Source organism: Hippocampus comes, unplaced genomic scaffold (genome assembly GCF_001891065.2).
Source record: "Hippocampus comes isolate QL1 unplaced genomic scaffold, H_comes_QL1_v1.1 scaffold135, whole genome shotgun sequence".
NCBI lineage: Eukaryota > Metazoa > Chordata > Actinopteri > Syngnathiformes > Syngnathidae > Hippocampus > Hippocampus comes.
This window is the reverse complement of record NW_017805583.1, coordinates 1,092,162-1,111,352: the sequence shown is the minus strand read 5'-3', so window position 1 is coordinate 1,111,352 and position 19,191 is coordinate 1,092,162. Positions and strand designations below refer to the sequence as shown.

The following is a 19,191-nucleotide window of genomic DNA, read 5'->3' as shown; positions in this document are numbered from 1 at the left end:
GCAGACAAAGAATTAGCCTTTCGACTGCATGAAGAATGGAGTATTCACTTCAGCAACACCCAAACTATCCATTGTAACAATACTTCAAGGGAATCACACAATTAGTGACAATTGTAAAAGGAGAAGGCAAGAAGAGACTTTACAAAAACAAAGGGTGTGGCAGTGAAGGTGTTACATGGAGAGATAGGGAAACTGGGATAGAAGAGAGGCAGAACAGAAATCAACATAATGCTGACAGACAAAACATGCAGCCATCAAGAAAATAAGAGGAAAAGAAAGGAAACATTATTAGTGCTACGAAAAAGATGTAAACTTATCCAGAGACAGGTAGGCAGAAAAATCTGTTCTGAATACATGGATGATATAAATGTTATTTTTTAAAACAAAAGCTTATGATTGGCATTTCTTATTAGACCCTCAGTGTAAATACTGCATCTTACTCATAGTACTTTTAGTTCTTGCAGGTGTCATGCTCGCCATACTTCAAGCTCTTTTGATCTTGATTTAGCAGTATAGTACGACAATGGCCACGCTGTATCAAAATAAATTGTTGTCCACTTAGAGTTGGCCCCCACCGAGGCCGAACTGTGAACAAACGTGAAACCCAAATTCATAGGGGTCATATTTGTGTTGTCTGTCTGTCCTTTCGTTAGAAGGGCCACTTCCTGGTTTATGAAGGAGAATTCAACATTTTGTGGAAACTGCTTTTGTAAGTTGTATGTTGTCCTCCTGACAGCATCTTTTCTACTATTTGCTGGTATGCTGTCAAAATTCATTAAGCAATGAAAATACGACTTTAAAACCATCTTGTAGAATTTTGGTCCCGAGGACCTATGATGAAGTGAATTGAGGAGCTTTATTTCAACAAAGTATGGATTTAGAGCTGTCTAGGCGCGTGTGGACTTTTGTTATTGTCAGCAGGGCTCGCTTTCTCGCCAATGTACTTGAACTGAAATAAAAACGACCAAAACCAATTTTATGTGGAATAATTTCGTCCCCACCTTGTCGTCCTGGGTATCAGGCTGCAGGAGACTGTGTTGCTGGATGGCCATTGGGGGAGGGAGAGGGACAGCATCAGGCCCCTCCTCACCCTCCTCCTCTCCGCAGCTCTGCATGCCTGATGAAGAAGACTTGGAGAGCGTTCCACTGCTCAGTCCTTCATTCCGCATGCGCTGATGAGGGGAAAACAGCTCATCAGCTGATAGGTCAGAACCAAGGGTCCAGCAACAGAAACAGCTTTTTGATCTCTTACCTCCTCCAGGGTCTCATCCTGTGGCGTGGCGGCACTGTCGTCAGAGTCCTTCTGAGGGCCTTGCATTACATCCAAGTTCTTCCGGGGGCCTTCCCGGTTCTTTTTGTGCTTGTGGGCCAGCTTTTTGACATGACCGTCTGCCTTGCCAGAGCTGAGACGCCGTACGGGGCTGGTCAGCCACTTCCTTAATGTGTTCCCTGGACGCTTGGGGCCCGGTGAGCTGTGTGGCCCCAAGGTTTGGCTGGAGCCCGGCTGCAGGGTGTCATTACTGGATACGGACAAGGTATCTAAAGATGATGGGAGAAAAAGAAGAGCTCTGTTACGGCAAAATCTGTATTACAAATTGAGAGAAAATCTGTTGATGCAAATGCATTGTAACTCAATAAGAAAATGCACGACATGCTGAGAAATTACAGAGAAAGAAATGAAGTGGGGGCAGAAATGTAACCCTTTTATTCAAGAATAATACAACTACACAAAAAAAACAATCATTGAGAATAGTTGAGACTGATGAGACTAGAATTTGCTAAAACGAAGAGTGATGAGCCACAACGCTTCTGGGACGAAGTTTTTGTGACGATGGTCAGTGTTTCATTGTTACTGGTTGAACATAATGACCAAGGAAAAATGGATGCAATATCTGCTTCAGATAGTTAATTTCATTCGTCCACCTTTTTTCAGTCATGAGTTCCTTCAGTGTCTACTATTCAACCACGAGTATATCCGAGCAATGAAATAAACCCTGTCGGATAGGGTTTTTTTGTATTTTTGAAATTGTGTCATCATATGACATGACTCCAACTTTGATCCCACATGGAATTCACTGGATATGAGCTTTCATCACCCAAAAAATCCTGGTACTTTTCAGACGCAACAGCATCTTTTGAAGAAGCGTTAAAAAGCATTCATGAAATAAGCAGGGCTAAAATCTACAAATGGTCTACCAAAAGGCCCCTGGATGGATGGGTGGATCAATATCTTACTGATTTCTAAGCTGAAGCCAAACTTAACCAGATACAGTAATTCTCGCTAGGTATCGGAAGATCTCAAGAGAAGTTACAAAAGTAAAGTGTTTATGGGGGCTGATGCTGACTCAGACACGACGCCTACATCATTGTTTCGATAGTGGACGTCATGTGGCATTTCAACATCTTGAATAATCAGTGGGTAAGCTCAGATTGTTGATCTAAAGATATGAATGCTTTGCAGGGGCTCAGCACTTAAGGGAGTACTTTTTCGTACCTAACCAGGTGCATGTGATATCGGCTATAAGTCTCAGAAAAGAGGCTGGGAGTGGAAATACTGCCTTCCTTAATTGGACCAGACTTGAGCACAGCGTTTCGTAGATCAGCATGCATAATAAACCTCGGCCTGTAATAAATGCAGCTGTATGCGAAGGTTGCAGTCATTCTGCCTCGAAGCAAACTTCTCTTCTTCTGTCAATATGAAGCATGTGTTCTTAGAACACGTGCCTGCGGAAAGTGTCAGCTGTATGAAGATCTTCCAATTCAGCACTAATGAAAAAAAAAAAAATCCAGGTCTTTAAAAGCTCCTTATTTGGATATGATTGTCGTTATGGCCGTGATGACATTTCACTAATTCTGCAGTGCTTAAGTGCACCATGTAACTTCGTTTTTTCAATTAGTCCGTGTATAATATAGACTGTCATCCCAAGATTTTTAGGATTCACTGGATGATGAGCACAAGCGGTATAGAAAATGCATGAATGAGGAAATTTTCCAGAGTACCTTTCGTACACAGCCGTTTTCAGTTTTAGTCATCATGAGCCCGATCACCTATTGAAGGCTGTATTAAGATGATGAGTCACAAGGCCAGTGTATTTAGCGCTGTTGGCCTCCAAAGACCGTTATCTAACACATGTCAACTAATTCTTACGTGCACATTTTTACACAAAAAGTGTGAGACTCAAAAAGCAGACTGCCACTTCAGGCAGTATTACTTAGAGAGGAATCAGAAAAAAGTTCATCTCCAAACCACGTTTGGAACAAGAAGGCCAAATTATAATTTTCTTCCTAAATGAAAACATTTAGGTTTGACTTTAAAAATGAATGAAAAATTAGATCAATATTGTAGCTTTTAATTACAGGTATTGTATTTAGATCTGGATCAGACACACAATTTTAAGATAGGAAAATCAACCCAGCCATTTTCCAGGTGAGCAAATGGATTGAAACATGTGACCTGCACATGTTTCATTGCCCGGTCGTACTATATCCTATTATGTTGATTAGATCATTAAAAAAAAAAACAAACAAAAAAAAAAAACTCTGAACACCTAAACTCAGTTTCAAATGTGGGTGTCTGTTTATACTTGTGAGAGGTGTAACAAACATGAAAACTAGAGAGCTACCAGATATACAGTATCTGAAAATAAAAACTATGATGTTCATCTCTTGTCTCAAAGTCATCTTTTGACAAAACTAAATATTTTCAGTCTATAACAAATTTGAAGGAATTGGGCCGACTGTTTCAATATTTTGGAGCATTTGCCTTGTTTTATGCGCTTCACCGGGGAGGGCAGCAGAATTTTAAATGACCTTTTATCAGCTTAATTATTTCAGGAATATTGGATCGGCTCAGCACACCTGCGACCGCAGTGAGGATAGGTTGTACTGAGAATGGCTGGATAGATGGAATTTTAGCGTATTCACTAAAAATTAAATCTGCTGCACATCATTTCGCAGTTCAAATGACATTTTGGATTTCCAAAAGTCCTGAATAACAAATGCACTTTACGGATCGTGTCATAATTTGGAGTAGGAAGTAAATGTATGACACTTTGCTTGGTATGTAATAACAGAACTATCCAGTTATGCTGAGAGGAGTGTATCAAGGAGAAACACGACGTCAGGAGCCTTGACATGTTCCTACCAAGTGGAAAATAATCCCCGAGGACACATGCATATACACAGAAAGGTCTCGATCTTTGCCCTTTGCTGTGTGCAGGGTCTTTGAATGTTACAAGACAAGAAAGAGTTGGTCCGGCTGGAAAAAAAATTAATAAAATAAAAAATACCAGGACAAATAATTACTCGTCTAAATTGTTACCATTGCATAGGAGGCTATGTTTCCATCAATGTTTATTTATTTATTTTAAGGTATGCAAATCATTTTGCAGGAAAATGCAAAAATCACGACTCTATATATTGTGGCATGGATCAAGGAAGCATCATCTAAAGTGTCATGCAAATTCAGACAAATAAATTTACAATTACAATTTCTTCAATAGTTTTGAACATTTCACACATTGTGCATAACCGTTGACGGTGTACAAAATTGTTGTGATCCACCTTGTGCAGTGCCATTCTTATTTATTTCTCCATTCAGGATATTTAAACATCAGTCATCCCAACTTTAAACACTTCAAACTATCACAGACTTCACCCAAAGCAACTTCCTAAAGAACGCCATACGAACGCAACCAAGCATCCTATCTCCAATTTTAGTAAAAGCTGATGTCTCCGAGGTCTGGTCATGCCATACTGTACATACAGTGCATACATCATAATTTCTTTCATGCGGGCTGCTGCTGCAGAAAAACATGCCCGATTGCATTCATGTTTGTGTCTGACAAAAGCAGAGGGGAGGGAGGGGCTGTCGAGGGTAAAGTGGCCACGTCTTTGCAGGAACATGCCTGAGATTCCAGAAGCCTCAACAGTGCAGCATCTTTAGTGTGGTCTATTCATCCCCCGGAGATGTGGTAGAAACACAAACATTAGTCAGTGTAGGGTGGAGGCATATTTTTTTGCAGTAGAGGAACAGAGAATGGGGAACTTCCGCTGGGTTAGTCTGGCTCTCTCTCTAGAAATGAGGACAATGTCGAGAACTTCTCGCCACCAAGAGTCACATTTAGGAAGGGTGTGGAGTTGGCATGCTAGATAAGGGAGTGGACCCAGCAGTCGCATAACATAACATTTTTAGATGAAAAGTCTCCAAGAAGCATGTGGTTTTCTTCAGCCTTCTGCTGCACATGGATCCAACAATATCAAGCTGAAATAGACTACATATTTCTTCATCCTAAAAATGTACACCAAAAAAAAAAAAAAAAGCTCTCTTAATGCATCAACTCTTGACAGCTAAGAAACGAGGATGGTTTCTGATGTATGAATTTGACCTAAATACATATTATCGGCAGTGAACGTTTGCATGAAACTGTTCTAGATGATAAGTGAAAGCAGCAGCATGTCCAATGTAGTGGGAAAAGGCTTACCCAGGTCCAGCAACCAGTACTTGCAGTTACGAGAGTGTCCTTCCTGTGCTGAATCCATGGGGCAAAAAGGGTACCGAGACACTAAAGACTGAATTCCATGGGCCATGTCAGTCAAATATTAAGCCTCAGAAATTGCTTCTTGAAAACAATCCCTCAAAGCATCTCCGCAGCAAACTACTAAAATATCAGGTGAAGACGATACAAGCTTTTCTTCCCTGAATAAGCGCAAAGTCCAGAGTGCAAAGGAAAAAAGTCGAATGCAGCATGAGAATTTCTCCTTTAATCCCTCTCTCCCTCACGAGTGGGTTGCTATAAGGACAGTGGGCAAGCCTCCCCTGTACGTGTTCCGAGGGAATGTCTGGATACATGCTGTGCATCTGCCGAATTACCCTTTGGAGGCGCACCCACTCAGTTTGAGGGGGCGGGTGCAGATTTGACAAGCATGAGGATGCACAGAAGTTATACACCACGTCTTGAAACAAATATAGATCTGGTTATGAAATGCGAGCAAAAGTTTGGTAAAAAATGTGTCATATTTAATTCTTTTCTTTGTTGCACCTCAAACCTTGAGCATGAAATGACATCTTAAAGCAGTTTAGACGATCTGTTGTGTGCACCACGGATACACAAAGGAGCTTTTTTTTTTTTTTTGAGTCACTGCACTCAGAGCAGCCGCTTTGCAAAGTTATTTTGAAGAAAATGTATTTCCTTTTGAACTACTCCAAGTTTATTTGATTTGTACAGAAAACATTCCAGGAATTGATCCAATTCCTCATTTAATTGAACAGGAGAGTAAAAGTTGAAAAAGCAGTTGCACAAATCACTGAGTGCATTCTGTCATTTAATAATCGGAGATTCAATTATGAGCGAAGACAAGCAGCTTCTATCTTCAAAGCATATCATGCACAAGAACTATGTTTGTTTTTACGTCCTCTGGTGAATTCGGACGTCACTCACTGTCTCTAATCTTTAATCTTCTACTAATGCCTTGAAACACATCACACTCATTTAATTTGGTACACACTGGCTTCCTCGGTGGTCAGCAAACACAAAGGAATGATAAAGACTGCTTGTCATTCTCGTCAAACTCAGCCGCCATGCCTGAACATTCCCTGCAGTGAGAAGCACTTTTCAGCAGTCCTTCTGATCACATCAAACATACAAACAGTGGAACCACAGGAAGGCAGGCGAAAAACAAAAACGTTTGCTAGTTAAAAACAACAACAAGAAAGATGAGAACTGCTATAAAATAAGCAGTCTCACCTTCCTGGGCTGCATAAGGAAACCGCGTAGCCAAAACCCAAGCTGTGACTTCCAAAATCATCTCATAGATAAACAGACTCTCCTCACATGAAAGCGCAAACAAAATATTTGTAAGCCAAATTGCCATAGAAACAAGCTCCCTTGCACTCACTCACACTTTAAGATTAGAGAGACGCTTTCATGGTTAGAATTGTGCATATTTATGCTTTCCGTTGTATGGGCAGAGCTGGACACATTGCAGCAATGGTATCAAAAGTATGGGCCGTGGGCCAAAACTGGCCCTTCAGTGGGTCTAAATATGAGTGCGGATGCAATTTATTGATCAAAGTGGATCATATTCATCCCTATTCTAATTCATAATACTGTTGAAGTTGCAATTGTAATTTCAGATTGCTCATATGATTTGCAGAAAATAATCAACAAATGTGATTACGTTCCCAATGCACTGTAATTATTTGCTCATTTTCCATGCACTATGCTGACGTTACTTTACGTGCTGGTTTGATAAATGACATTGTGTGTGCTAAATGAATCTATATGCACTCTTCTCACAACACCCCAAATTAACTGCACGGCAATTTACAGTAATAGCCAAACGCAATCCTGTGTGCGCCCGGCTAGTGGATCAGCCTCTTATCCATTACATTCTCCTATAAGAGTTAAAATGAAGTATAAAAGACATAAGTCTTACCTTTGTGGTTGAAGAGCCCTTCCATCTCCATGGATGACCTGGAGTGCGCGATGCACAGCATGGAGCAGGGAACGATGCCCTCCTGGGCTGGAGAGCGATCCGTGGTCCGCACCAGGCACCAGTCTGGCTTATCGTGCAGTCGCTCCAGAACCTCGACCGTCTGGCCTCGTCGCACCGTCAGCTCGCCGCCGCTGGCACCGTTGCTGCCCATAAAGTCGTGGATGACTACTGTCAGCTCACAGCCACCCGACAGCTGAAAAAGAAAGGACATTTTTATTTCTGAAGAGTAATGATGGCAACCTAAGTACACCGTTTGAGTTTCAGTTCAAGAAGTTAATTATGGACTCATATATTGTTTGCATGGGGTTTAGTGTTCGTTATTGTGATTAAAGTGGTGTAAAACTGCACTGTATTATAATGACAGTTTTCTTGATTGCCTGTGATTTTTTTTTTGTTTTTTTTTACATCATTACAGTAGTTCCTCCATTAAAAAAAACAACAAAAAAAACAGTTCTTTCTTTTTCTGTTCTACAGTAGTGGAGCAAAAATTAGACTGTTAAATGGATATCCATCTCATAGTGCCAATCACTGATTGATTTTAATTGTTGTCTTTGTGGGGATGCCTGTTTTAGATTGGAGTAGGTATGCCTTGCTGTGGTTAGCACGTTCATACAATAAAATGGCATCTATAACAAGACACTCACGTGTCACTCTGAGCTCTACTTAATGCATAAAACACAAAATATGACTAAATGAATACTTCCATTTTGATTTTCAACATACCCTTTGGTAGTGTGGTAAAGCCAGTGAGCTGAGAAGTTGCGAAACTGGATGTGCAATTCTTTCCTCCAATTTTTCCATTGTTTTCCACTCCCTCATTGTGAGAAAAGCCCCAAAAGTTTTCCAAAGCAAACGGGCAGCACAACCCCCAAGGGCTGCTTAATTACCACTGAGTGCCTCACACGATAAGTGGGCCAAAAAAACCCCAAAAAACAAACTTGAGGAAAAAGTAGTGCAATGAGTCAACCAATCCTTGATCCACCGTCAATACTGTCCACATTAATAGTCAATAAAACTCTATTGGAATGGGGATCATTCTTCACCGCAGAGCTATTCAAAAGATAAAATCCATCGATGCCTTCTTGAAAGTCTGACTAATCGCAGTTCAGTAACAAAAATTAAACGGGAACTCGGGTTTACTGTAATTTCTATTTTTTCAGAAGCCAAGCGGTAGAATGAAAGCGGCGAGAACTTAAAAGGGTTCTTTTCTGTCTGGCATAGAGGCGAGCATCCTCTGTGAGTGGGAGGCTGAAGCAGCTGACAAGTCAGTCACTGAAGCGGATGCACACAGGAACACGAGCTCGCGCATACAAAAAAACAGTACACAAGCACGCCAGTGTCACCGCCTCCTGAATGAGAGGTTTCACACAGAATCCTCACAGAGAGCCAGAGAGATAAAGAAGCATTCAAAGCCAGGAAACTGACCAGAGGAATATCTATTTGGCAAATGCTATTGTGCACATTTCAAGGATGTAGTCATACGAGTCCTCAACAGACTGGACACTTAATAATAATATTTTGTGTCTTTGAAACAACTGAAAAATGTAACGAGCCTTCAAAGACCAATCCATTCCATTCCATTTAACTGTCTTGCCTTTCTTGTTAGAGCAGGGCAAAAAACAAGGTCAAAACAAGTCTGGCTTCAGTTTACAATCAGTGAAACTTAAAAATATTGAAATACTTTTGCGGTCGTGTACAGTGCTTGTTAAGTTTGCTCATACTGAGCGTAGGAGGACGGGCCTTCTGTGGTGCTATTACCCGATATAACCGGTGCCGAGAGTCCAGGCTTCCAGTGAATCTCTCTTACACAAACACACATGCTCCCGGACGCATGTTTTCACACACACACACACACACACACACACACACACACACACACACACACACACACACACACACACACACACACACACTGCACTAAATCAGTCAGATGGAGTGTCACACAAAACTTCCAAAAGGAAACGCGTTGAAGAGAGACGGTTGCATGTCAACAGGCTGCAGTTGTCACACTCAATTACAAGTGAATGAAGTGGGTGCCGGAAATAAAATGTTCCCTTGGTATGCTTGGTCACATGCCTAAAAATAGTGAAATCTTGGAACACAATTTGGGAACTGTAGCTAACATTTGAACCAAAAACATGGTCCAAAATGTAAACGACATCCTAAAGTTTAACCCCAGAAAAAGAATGTCATGGACTTTCTTGATTCACTCTATTTCTATTATTTTCTAGAGAGAGAATAAAAGAACTCATTGCAGGTCAAACTGTCTGCTTCCATTATTGCCTATGGGATAATTTGAAATCCGAGCAAACTAAAAGTCAAAATATCTTCGGGAGTGGGTGTCCACTGCAGAGAGCAGGGATGGGCAATTTAAACGCCGGAGGGGGCCACCATTTTTCTATTAGTGCTGCGGGGGGTCACATAGGACCATACCCTTGTCAAATATTAACAAAATACATGCAAAATACGTGCTGGTAAGATATTTCATTTTGAATAATGCATTTTTCAATGCACATATAAAAGATCCACTATCCTTGCATTCTTTTTCCACAAAAAGCAAGTCGCTCAAAATGTTAATACTATTGAGGTGTTATGTCTGTGCTGCATGTCATTTCAAATCCGCAAATAAAATATTAGGCCTAGTCACGTTACAATAGGGCAGTATAAGACTCAGTCTAAGTGTTACTTAGACAAGTATGCCATCCTTTGGTGATTGGTGACATTACCACTTAACTCATTTAATGCCAGTCATTTCACAGATTCGCCTCACTCCCTATTTCAGCTGGGTATTTTTTGGTGGGGAGGGAGGGAGTATATATATATATATATATGTGTGTGTGTGTGTGTGTGTGTGTGTGTGTGTGTGTGTGTGTGTGTTCCTCTACCTTATCACTATCCAGTGTGTTCTGGGATGTCCTTGAGGCGATTGAGATGGTGTCAGGTTGACTGCTCGCATCTCCTTGGCTGTCTAGCTCTTCTCCATCTCTGCAGGTGGATAGTTTGAACATAGTGTCAGTATAGTGTTCATTTCAGACGGCGTTGCATTGTTTGATTCAAACGCAGCCCAGCTGGGTTAACTGGACGCCACGAGAGAATAGACTTGCTCTTTTAGTGATTGCTGTCAAAACGAAGACACAAACAAAAGATGCTCTGTTAGCTTACCGTCTGCCTTTATGTTTGGCGGTGGTGGCTTTGGGGATGTGAATGGGCTCCTTCAGAGCACCGCGCAGATGGACCGTTCGCTCCTGAATGACCTCACGAATGTGTTTGATCCAGTCCTGCTTGTTTTCAATGCTTGAAGCCTGGAACAAAACATGCATAACATCCATAACTGTAAAAGTCATCCATTTGTAGATATACAGATGAAAACGAGAACGAAAAGCACAATATGATAAAACATAAAGTGGATTATAGGCTTTGAAAAAGAAACAGCTTTTTTTTCTCGACCACATGTACTTTGTTGGTGTGATTAATGTGCAATGATGTAATGACGATGATCTTGTCTGCTTTATCCCACACTACAGAAAGACGTGGATTGTCAGCATCTAATTTCTGTCAGTGATGCATCCTGCTCTTCCTCCTTCATTTTGACAGCAGCACACATCGAGGCTGCAATGATGACACGTTACATAAGGAGCAGATTTGGATGGTCATCACAATTTACATAATGAGGCACATAGACAGACAGACACCTACCACATATGCCCGCATTTAAATGAAAACATACACACCATCAGGGATTTCCAAACTTTCACATACAGGAAAATGGAAGGGAGCGAGCGTCGGCTTTGCTTGGTGTTTATGAAATTTATTAAAACAAGAGTCAAAAAGCAGTCGAAATCTAAACTTGAAATTTTAACTATTACTGTGGTAAAATACTGGTTCTTGGTGCTGGTAAATTGCATATCTTGATTCACATTTATTTCTAATTTTCAATAAAACGGTAGGTAGGGTGACTCTTTTTTAATTGAACTTTTTTTTTACACACATAGCATGATGTCTATTAACATTAACATTACCTTAATTAAAACTTAAAATTCAAGATTGAATAGAGTTACACCAAAAGTGAAGAGAAAGATCACTGAACAAACACTTAAAACAAATTTCCTCACTCTCATTCTCCAAATGGCAATTCTGGCATATGTAAACCCATTCTTTACAAATGTCATGTGACAACTAACTCCAAAATGTTGGCTAAAACTACCATGTTTGTTAATACTCGCTGCAGTTTAAAGTTGATTTAAAACAGAACAATGACTAAGGTATGACAAGATGCTCGAATCGCTGCTCCAATAAGGCCACATGTATCATTGCTAGGATTTTTATCTGGAAGACACTTATTTCACAATATATAAAGTTAACATTTTCTACTTTGGGCTGTGTAACATGCGTGCAGGGGGCTCATCTCAGATGACAATGCGCTATTCTCTTCTCAGACGGGACATGCCCCCTGGCCCTGTAAGGGAAGAAAACTAGTAGCTATTCTACTTTTTAGTTGTGCCCTCTGACGGCAAAGATAATTGCAATGTGACAACTTACCGATGTGACAACAAGCCCCGGTCTCCCCTAAGCAATACATTTGTGATTATGAAAGAGGTGCGCATTGACTACTCTGGCTGGGGTGGTAGGGACGTTGTCTTGCTCAAGGGCACCTCGACAGTAGCCAGCAAGCAGGCTAGCATCCTTCCAACCTCTTGCTGCCTTTTCCTCCTTTATTTATTTATTTTTAATTTTTTGTCTGTGGTGGAAATGGACCCGCTGTCCTCTAACTCCATAAAGTGCAAGTATATGGTAAGTTTTAATAGATGTGGAAATGGACTTGTCAATCAAACACATTTGTTTCGATGCTTATTTTTACAGTACTTGAAATAAAAACATGATAAGTCAGTATCTTGTTTATACTGCACCTTGAGCACAATTTTGTTGTCCGAGGTCGGAGTCCTGCCCACCCAGAGGGCAAACTTACAAGGATCCCCCTCCACGTGCTCTGTCACCCCCAGCTCTGACGTCTGTGCACGTAAAGATCACAAAAATGCATATAAAAGTTTGCAATCACACAACATATGGAAAGAATGAAGCCCAAGCATGAGTGTGTCAATTACTCACAAAGAGCTTGCTCTTGTAAAGGTATTTGCTGCGTCCGTTCGAGTCTTTCACTTCCTTACTGAAAACCAGTGACATCTCAAAGAGGAAAAGGTGGCGGTCACGGCCCTTCCGGATCAAAGTTTTAGGATCCCAAACCTGGAAGGACTCCTGAAGAATTAGTTCTCCTTGGGAGTCAATATTCCCATCGAACCCTGAGGCAACGAGACAAAAGGCAGAGTTTGAGTCTGTATCTGTTCAAATGCTGTGTGTGGGTGGCAAGTTGAATCCTGAGTGATAGTTGAACAATTTCTGCTGAGTGGCAATAATGACATTTCTATGACAAAATCAGCAATTAGTGGAAACAATACAAAAGGACAGACTCTTGAGGCCTCTTCACACTGTACTCTACAGAGGATAGGTTACAGTACCGTATTTTCCGGAGTATAAGACAGTTTTTTTCATAGTTTAGCTCGGGGTGCGACTTATACACTGGAGCGATTTATGGGTGATATTATTAACACATTATTACATCATTTCACATGTTATTTTCACATTAAACTGCAAGAGGGTGCTCTCGGCCTGTGTTGATACTTTCCACGTTGGCGGTAACTGAGAAAAACAACTGACGATGACTCTGACGTAAGCGACGTAGAAGAGGAAGCGCTGCATCTTCTGTCTCCGGAGTTGGCGGAGTTGTTTAAAAGTGACACTGAGCATGAAGATTTCATTGGATTTCGTGATTTGGAGTGACGCGAATGGTTTGGTAAATTTGTTAGCATGTTCTTTGTGCTATAGTTGTCTAAATAACTTAATATTTTACGTAAACATACCAGGCACATTCACAGTTCGTTGTTTAAGTGTCATGTAACGTTAGCATATCGTACGCTTATTCAGCCTGTTGTTCTCTAGTTTTATTTTTATTTTAAATTGCCTTTCAAGATGACATGCATTTTTTTGTTTTGGATTTTATCAAATAAATTTCCCCCAAAAATGCGATTTATACTCCAGTGTGACATGTTTTTTCCTTCTTAATTATGCATTTTTTGGCTGGTGCGATTTATAATCCGGAGCGACGTATAATCCGAAAAATACGGTAAATCAAGCCATTCATTGTGAAGGTGCTGCTGTGAAACAGCATGCTGTGCCGCGTGGCAACATGCGAGGTGATATTTCCTGCCCAAAAAAAAAGGCCAAATAAACTTTTCAATTTGGATGTCAGTGCGCTGTGCTGCATCCTAATGTCCTGAGATTTAGGACACAAGACAAAATGACCGTACTGTGACATAGTAATGTTGGCACAGCGATGGACAGAGATCCCCAACGAGCTGACTCTACCAGGATGGTTGAAAGTGGTAAAAAAAGAAAGAAGAAAAAGAAAAACCTTGATTTTTCACAATTTAATCTTAAGATTAAAATAAAATATAGCCAAGCTACACATCCCTCTTCCTTTACTTACTTGTAAAGCCATGGCAAAGGCACCAGTCTCATGGTGAACAACACACAAACCTTGTGCAGTGTGAAAAACGCTTAAAATCGAACCCTATAATATTTGTCAGTCTATTTGTAACAAGTTAAACTGAAGAAACAAGTGCAGTATAAGAATCGTGTGTGTGTGTGTGTGTGTGTGTGTGTGTGTGTGTGTGTGTGTGTGTGTGTGTGTGTGTGTGTGTGCGTGTGTTTAAACCCACCATCCAGCATAGAGAGGTGCATGGCATCATTGGCTCTTTTGGGGACACTTAGCATCACCTCAAGACCATCCTTGATCTCTCCTTTTCCTTCCTCACAGCATGTCAACAGCTCCTAAACACACACAAAATAATATGAAAGAACACAGTTCCAGTTACAAACATTCCTTTTTATGAACCATTCGGGTTATACTGATTGGACGGATCAATGCTGTGTCTCTTCTCGCTGCATAAACCATCATTGGCAACGAGCAGAATAAATTGCTGTTTACTGAAAACTAATTGTATCATTTCACGACGAAAGGCAGGAAACAGTTGCACATGTAGGCAGAAGTTCCGCCATCGCACCCTGGATCATCTTAATCACAAATGATTAATGTGGTGGCCTAAACAAGGTAAGGAAATCTTTTTATTTTTGTCAGAAAATACTATTTACAGAATGCATGGTCTTTATTCAAATGCAGCTCCTCTTCAAATTCAAGTTAAAAATGATGTCGTGTAACTTAGTTTTGGGGCTGGAACAGATTATTCACGTTTTCATTCATTTCAATGGGAAATATTACCTTGAATGCTGAACTTTTCGAGTTACAAACAAGATCCCGGAACCAATTAAGTTCATAATTCAAGGTGTCAGTGTGGCTGTAAATTAGTTTTATCAGTTAGGGAGCAAGAGAAGTGTGTTGCTGTACTGTACCTTAAGAAGCAGTTGGTATTTAGTAATTCTTTGGACTGGTTTGATCAAGTAGGAAGAGATAGAGTTGGCAAGACGATGCCTTTGCTGGATTTCCTGTAAAACCAAATAACACCAATTTGTCTAAAATATGCAGACCAATTTACTCCGGAAAAGAGAAACTAATGCACAATTCTGATTTCTATATTGTAAGCAGTTACTTACATCAAAATATGGGCCAGCGTGCTCCAAGATGAGCTGTGTGGAGTCGGGCTTGTTTTTACAGTAGTTCACGTACATCTGAAATTTGTCAGCCTGAGTGGGATCAAAAACATACTTTTAAAATGTAACAATTTCTTTTTAAAATTTTGCTTATAAGATAATTGCAGTTGAAACCAGGTCCGCTTGAGAAATTTTTGATTTAAGGGTAAATAAAAAGGAAGTGCGGTTAGCGGTGTAGTTGGCGCATGCCTACCTTGATTAACACACGCAATAAAAAAAAAAAAAGGTTTAAAAAATACTAAATAAATAAATGCCAGTCTGTTTCCTGCCATATAAATGGCACATTGTGCTGCTCATAAAATGTACCAAGGTGAGTGTTCAAACAATAAGCTATTTATGTCCCTTCAAAACTAGGATGTAAGACATCTTTTTAAAAAACATTTTGCCAGCAAAAATCTCAATAGCATAAAACAATTAACTACTGGCTTTAGTGTACCACACATAATTAAAGTAAAATTAATGATCAAACAGCAGCCTTTGTGTCATTTTGTTTTTTACTGTTTGTTGCTGTTGTGAAAAATCCCAACTCACCCAGGTAACGAAACAATGACCAACATCCTCTGGAAGCTGCTCATATTTCTCCAACTCCTTCAAGAAGATGCTGTGTAGAACCAGACACAGAGGTTCTCGAATGATGTTGGATTTCTTACGAGTCAATCGTTCCTACTTCAGATGATCAACTAAAATCGCTCAGAAAGACAATACAGTATACATACAGTCGTACATATAGTAGTATATCTGACACTCAAATGTATGTGTGCAGAACACCAAAAGTCAAATATCACTGCTCAACTGACTTGTGATGGAACTCGTAGAGGTCTTGCATGTTCCCAAAGATGATGTGCTCCTTGTTGACGATGCCTGGAGGAATCTCCTCCACACCACTGCTCATTTCCCATAGATAAGTCTGTATGTTAGAGTTTAGCTTATTAACATTTATCTCGCAGCAATAAAAGCAAAGCATATTCTAGAAGATCTTAAACATGCAATAGATTACTTTAGCTAAAGAGAAAAATGGTTGTGATGTGAACAGCGATGAAGGGTGGCCACACATGGGAAGTTATGACCCGGGTGAAAGCTGGGTCTCTAAGTGCCCACTTCACAGATTTGCCATCTTTCTTGCCATCTTTATGGCATCTGCTTGTGGAGGTCTGCTTGCAGATCCTTTATCGTTTCCGACCACGTCGAAGAATATCAACGCGCCTCTCGCAAACGTTATTTGAAGGGATTGAAAGTAGCCTTTACGATTGGTAAAGTTGGTTGTGTTCACACCCACAACGGTGCAAAACGGCACACCTCTGCAAAAATACCAAAACTTAGTCTTGTCCACCCCTGCGCAGATTTACTCCACCCCTCACGCCAGACTTGCAATCGGCACAACGGTATAGCCCGTTATGTTTATAATGTGCGCAAAAGTTGAAGCCAAGACCAATTTCCCTTCACACAATTAACACAATAATGAGCAATGAGTGTGTCTGTCCATGTATTTCAGTATTTATTTCAGATTAAACTCTTTTTGTCCTTAGCCTTTTTTTTTTGTTCCAGGTCACCGCCTACAGTCGTGAAATTATAATTAACTTTCAATCCACATAGGACAGTGTCTGGAAGAGTAAATACTGAAACGTTAAAGAGCTTGACGATTGACAGACTAAATGGTCTGATCATGTCAACGTTTGAAAAGGTTTTCAAAACCTGCACGCAATTGGGCCAAAATGAACACAACAGGAGAGATTTCACCAACATTCTCGACCACCAATTAGGGTGGTTCAGGGTCACCACGACAATGAGAGATGCTGTTCTCTTTGTAACCCGCCAGTTTTACCTTTTACCTTAAGATGAAATCACATTGTTGGTACTGTATATGAAATGTTAAATTCCGAATTAAAGAAATCAACTACTACATCGTTTGCATCGAATTGAAGGTGCCTTTAAGTAATTAGTTTGTGACTTACATCCATGCACTCACGCAGGTCTCTGACATAGGCTTTCTCTGTTTGGATCAGCTCAGCCATTATAAATCTAAAAACACAAAGACAATGGAATTTTTTTGAAAATGTTCAAGTAGTTTTGTTCGCCATCAGGAGATGATATGCCATGAGTATGCGTCACTCACTCTTTTCTCCTTGCGGACTTCCTTTTTTCCTCATTGAGTTCATGAGCAGCATCTCTCAACTTGACCTCTGAACCCGGAGCGCTAGCTGGGATGATGTCCAGTTGTAGCTCTTTACTCTGAAAACAAATAGACTGTCGCTATTATGTTCTGCACAATGGCCATGGTAGCGTTTCACCACTCACCACCCCGTCAATATTTGCGGTGCGTTTGCCTTCTTTTCGCACCAGCTTATTAAAATATACTGGAGCAATACATATAGTTAGAATTGAAGTAAATAAGGTTAATTAAGGCTACATTTTGTAAATCTGCAAGACCACAAAATGTGTGAATATCATGAAAAACAAAGACAACAAAATTATCTCTCTAAGGAAGGCTAAAGGCCTCAATCCTACTTTTCTACCAGACATCCAGCATCTCTCGTGGCAACATAAAAAAACAAAACAAACCCCCCCCCAAAAAAAAACACAAAAAAAACTAATTAAACCTCAAACTAAGGTCTTTATGTATGAGATTTTTTTTTCCCTGTTGATACAAAAAAAAAAAAAACCCAAAAAACTCATCAAACCTCAAACCAAGGTCTTTATGTATGAGACTTTTTTTTTCCTGTTGATATCATTATTGGTGAACACTCACTGCCTTGTTGGAGTCGGAAGAAATGCCGAGCGCCGATTCCAGGCAGGTCCTGTATTTGTCCATACGGAGAGAAAAATCCCTGTAGCGCTTGTCCACAGAGGACACCCATTTCTTTATCTCCAGGGCATGGGCGTGGCCCTTGTCACAAAAACCATCGGCCAGCTGGATCAACAGCTTTACACGCTCTTTGGTTTGCTGTCAATAGCAGCACATTGAGGGAGGGAAAGGTAGATGACACACAGGGGCGAGAAAAGGGGAGAGTTGGGAATCAGTGATTGGCACATAAGCTTATTCACAACATAATACCGGTGATACCTAAAATGGAAACAATATGTGACACAGAGAATGGGCCTCCCATTTGAATGCAGGACAGTTCTGATATGCAGCTTATCAAAACAAGCAGAACATGTTCAAAGAAAAAAAACTAATTACAAGGGGTACTCGCTCCTGACCTTTGAACAAAAGTGGTTCGAAAGCAAAGAAACAAATTTACACCTTAGCTGTGATCTGGAAGTCTTCATGCTCTTTCAAAAGCTCCTGCGTGTGGTGAATGCTGGAGCCAGTGGATGTATGCGTGGACAGGTAAAACTCGCCAGTGTCGTGGATCCACTCCAAGGCCTGTGGAAACACATGACCCCGTTTAGTACCGTATTTTCCGGAGTATAAGTCGCAATTTTTTTCATAGTTTGGCCGGGGGTGCGACTTATACTCTGGAGCGACTTATATGTGAAATGGTTTACACATTGTACACATCACATGTTATTTTCACATTAAATCGCAAGAGGGTGCTCTCGGCCTGTGTTGATACTTTCCACGTTGGCGGTAACTGAGAAAAACAACTGACGATGACTCTGACGTAAGCGACGTAGAAGAGGAAGCGCTGCATCTTCTGTCTCCGGAGTTGGCGGAGTTGTTTAAAAGTGACACCGAGCATGAAGATTTCATTGGATTTCGTGATTTGGAGTGACGCTGATGGTTTGGTAAATTTGTGAGCATGTTCTTTGTGCTATAGTTGTCTAAATAACTCTTAATATGTTACGTGAACATACCAGGCACATTCACAGTTCGTTGTTTAAGCGTCATGTAATGTTAGCATATCGTACACTTATTAAGCCTGTAGTTCTATAGTTTTATTTTAATTTTAAATTGCCTTTCAAGATGACGTGTTTTTGGTGTTGGATTTTATCAAATAAATTTCCCCCAAAAATGCGACTTATACTCCAGTG

The 19,191-nt window shown here is 40.5% G+C and overlaps 1 protein-coding gene across 1 annotated transcript in view; it reads right to left on the bottom strand.

Annotated features, from left to right (window-relative positions):
• Nucleotides 1-19,191, bottom strand: part of triob (trio Rho guanine nucleotide exchange factor b) — a 106,929-nt gene that overhangs the window by 17,362 nt on the left and 70,376 nt on the right. Inside the window, exons 26-39 of the mRNA XM_019880019.1 lie at nt 17,333-17,448; nt 17,172-17,238; nt 16,017-16,126; nt 15,751-15,820; nt 15,163-15,252; nt 14,962-15,054; nt 14,271-14,382; nt 12,604-12,794; nt 12,405-12,506; nt 10,660-10,799; nt 10,383-10,482; nt 7,438-7,690; nt 1,253-1,539; nt 1,002-1,172 (exon numbers count right to left, since the gene is read on the bottom strand). Of these exons, the coding sequence (XP_019735578.1) occupies nt 1,002-1,172; nt 1,253-1,539; nt 7,438-7,690; nt 10,383-10,482; nt 10,660-10,799; nt 12,405-12,506; nt 12,604-12,794; nt 14,271-14,382; nt 14,962-15,054; nt 15,163-15,252; nt 15,751-15,820; nt 16,017-16,126; nt 17,172-17,238; nt 17,333-17,448 (1,902 nt within the window). The remainder of the gene's footprint in view (nt 1-1,001; nt 1,173-1,252; nt 1,540-7,437; nt 7,691-10,382; nt 10,483-10,659; nt 10,800-12,404; nt 12,507-12,603; nt 12,795-14,270; nt 14,383-14,961; nt 15,055-15,162; nt 15,253-15,750; nt 15,821-16,016; nt 16,127-17,171; nt 17,239-17,332; nt 17,449-19,191) is intronic.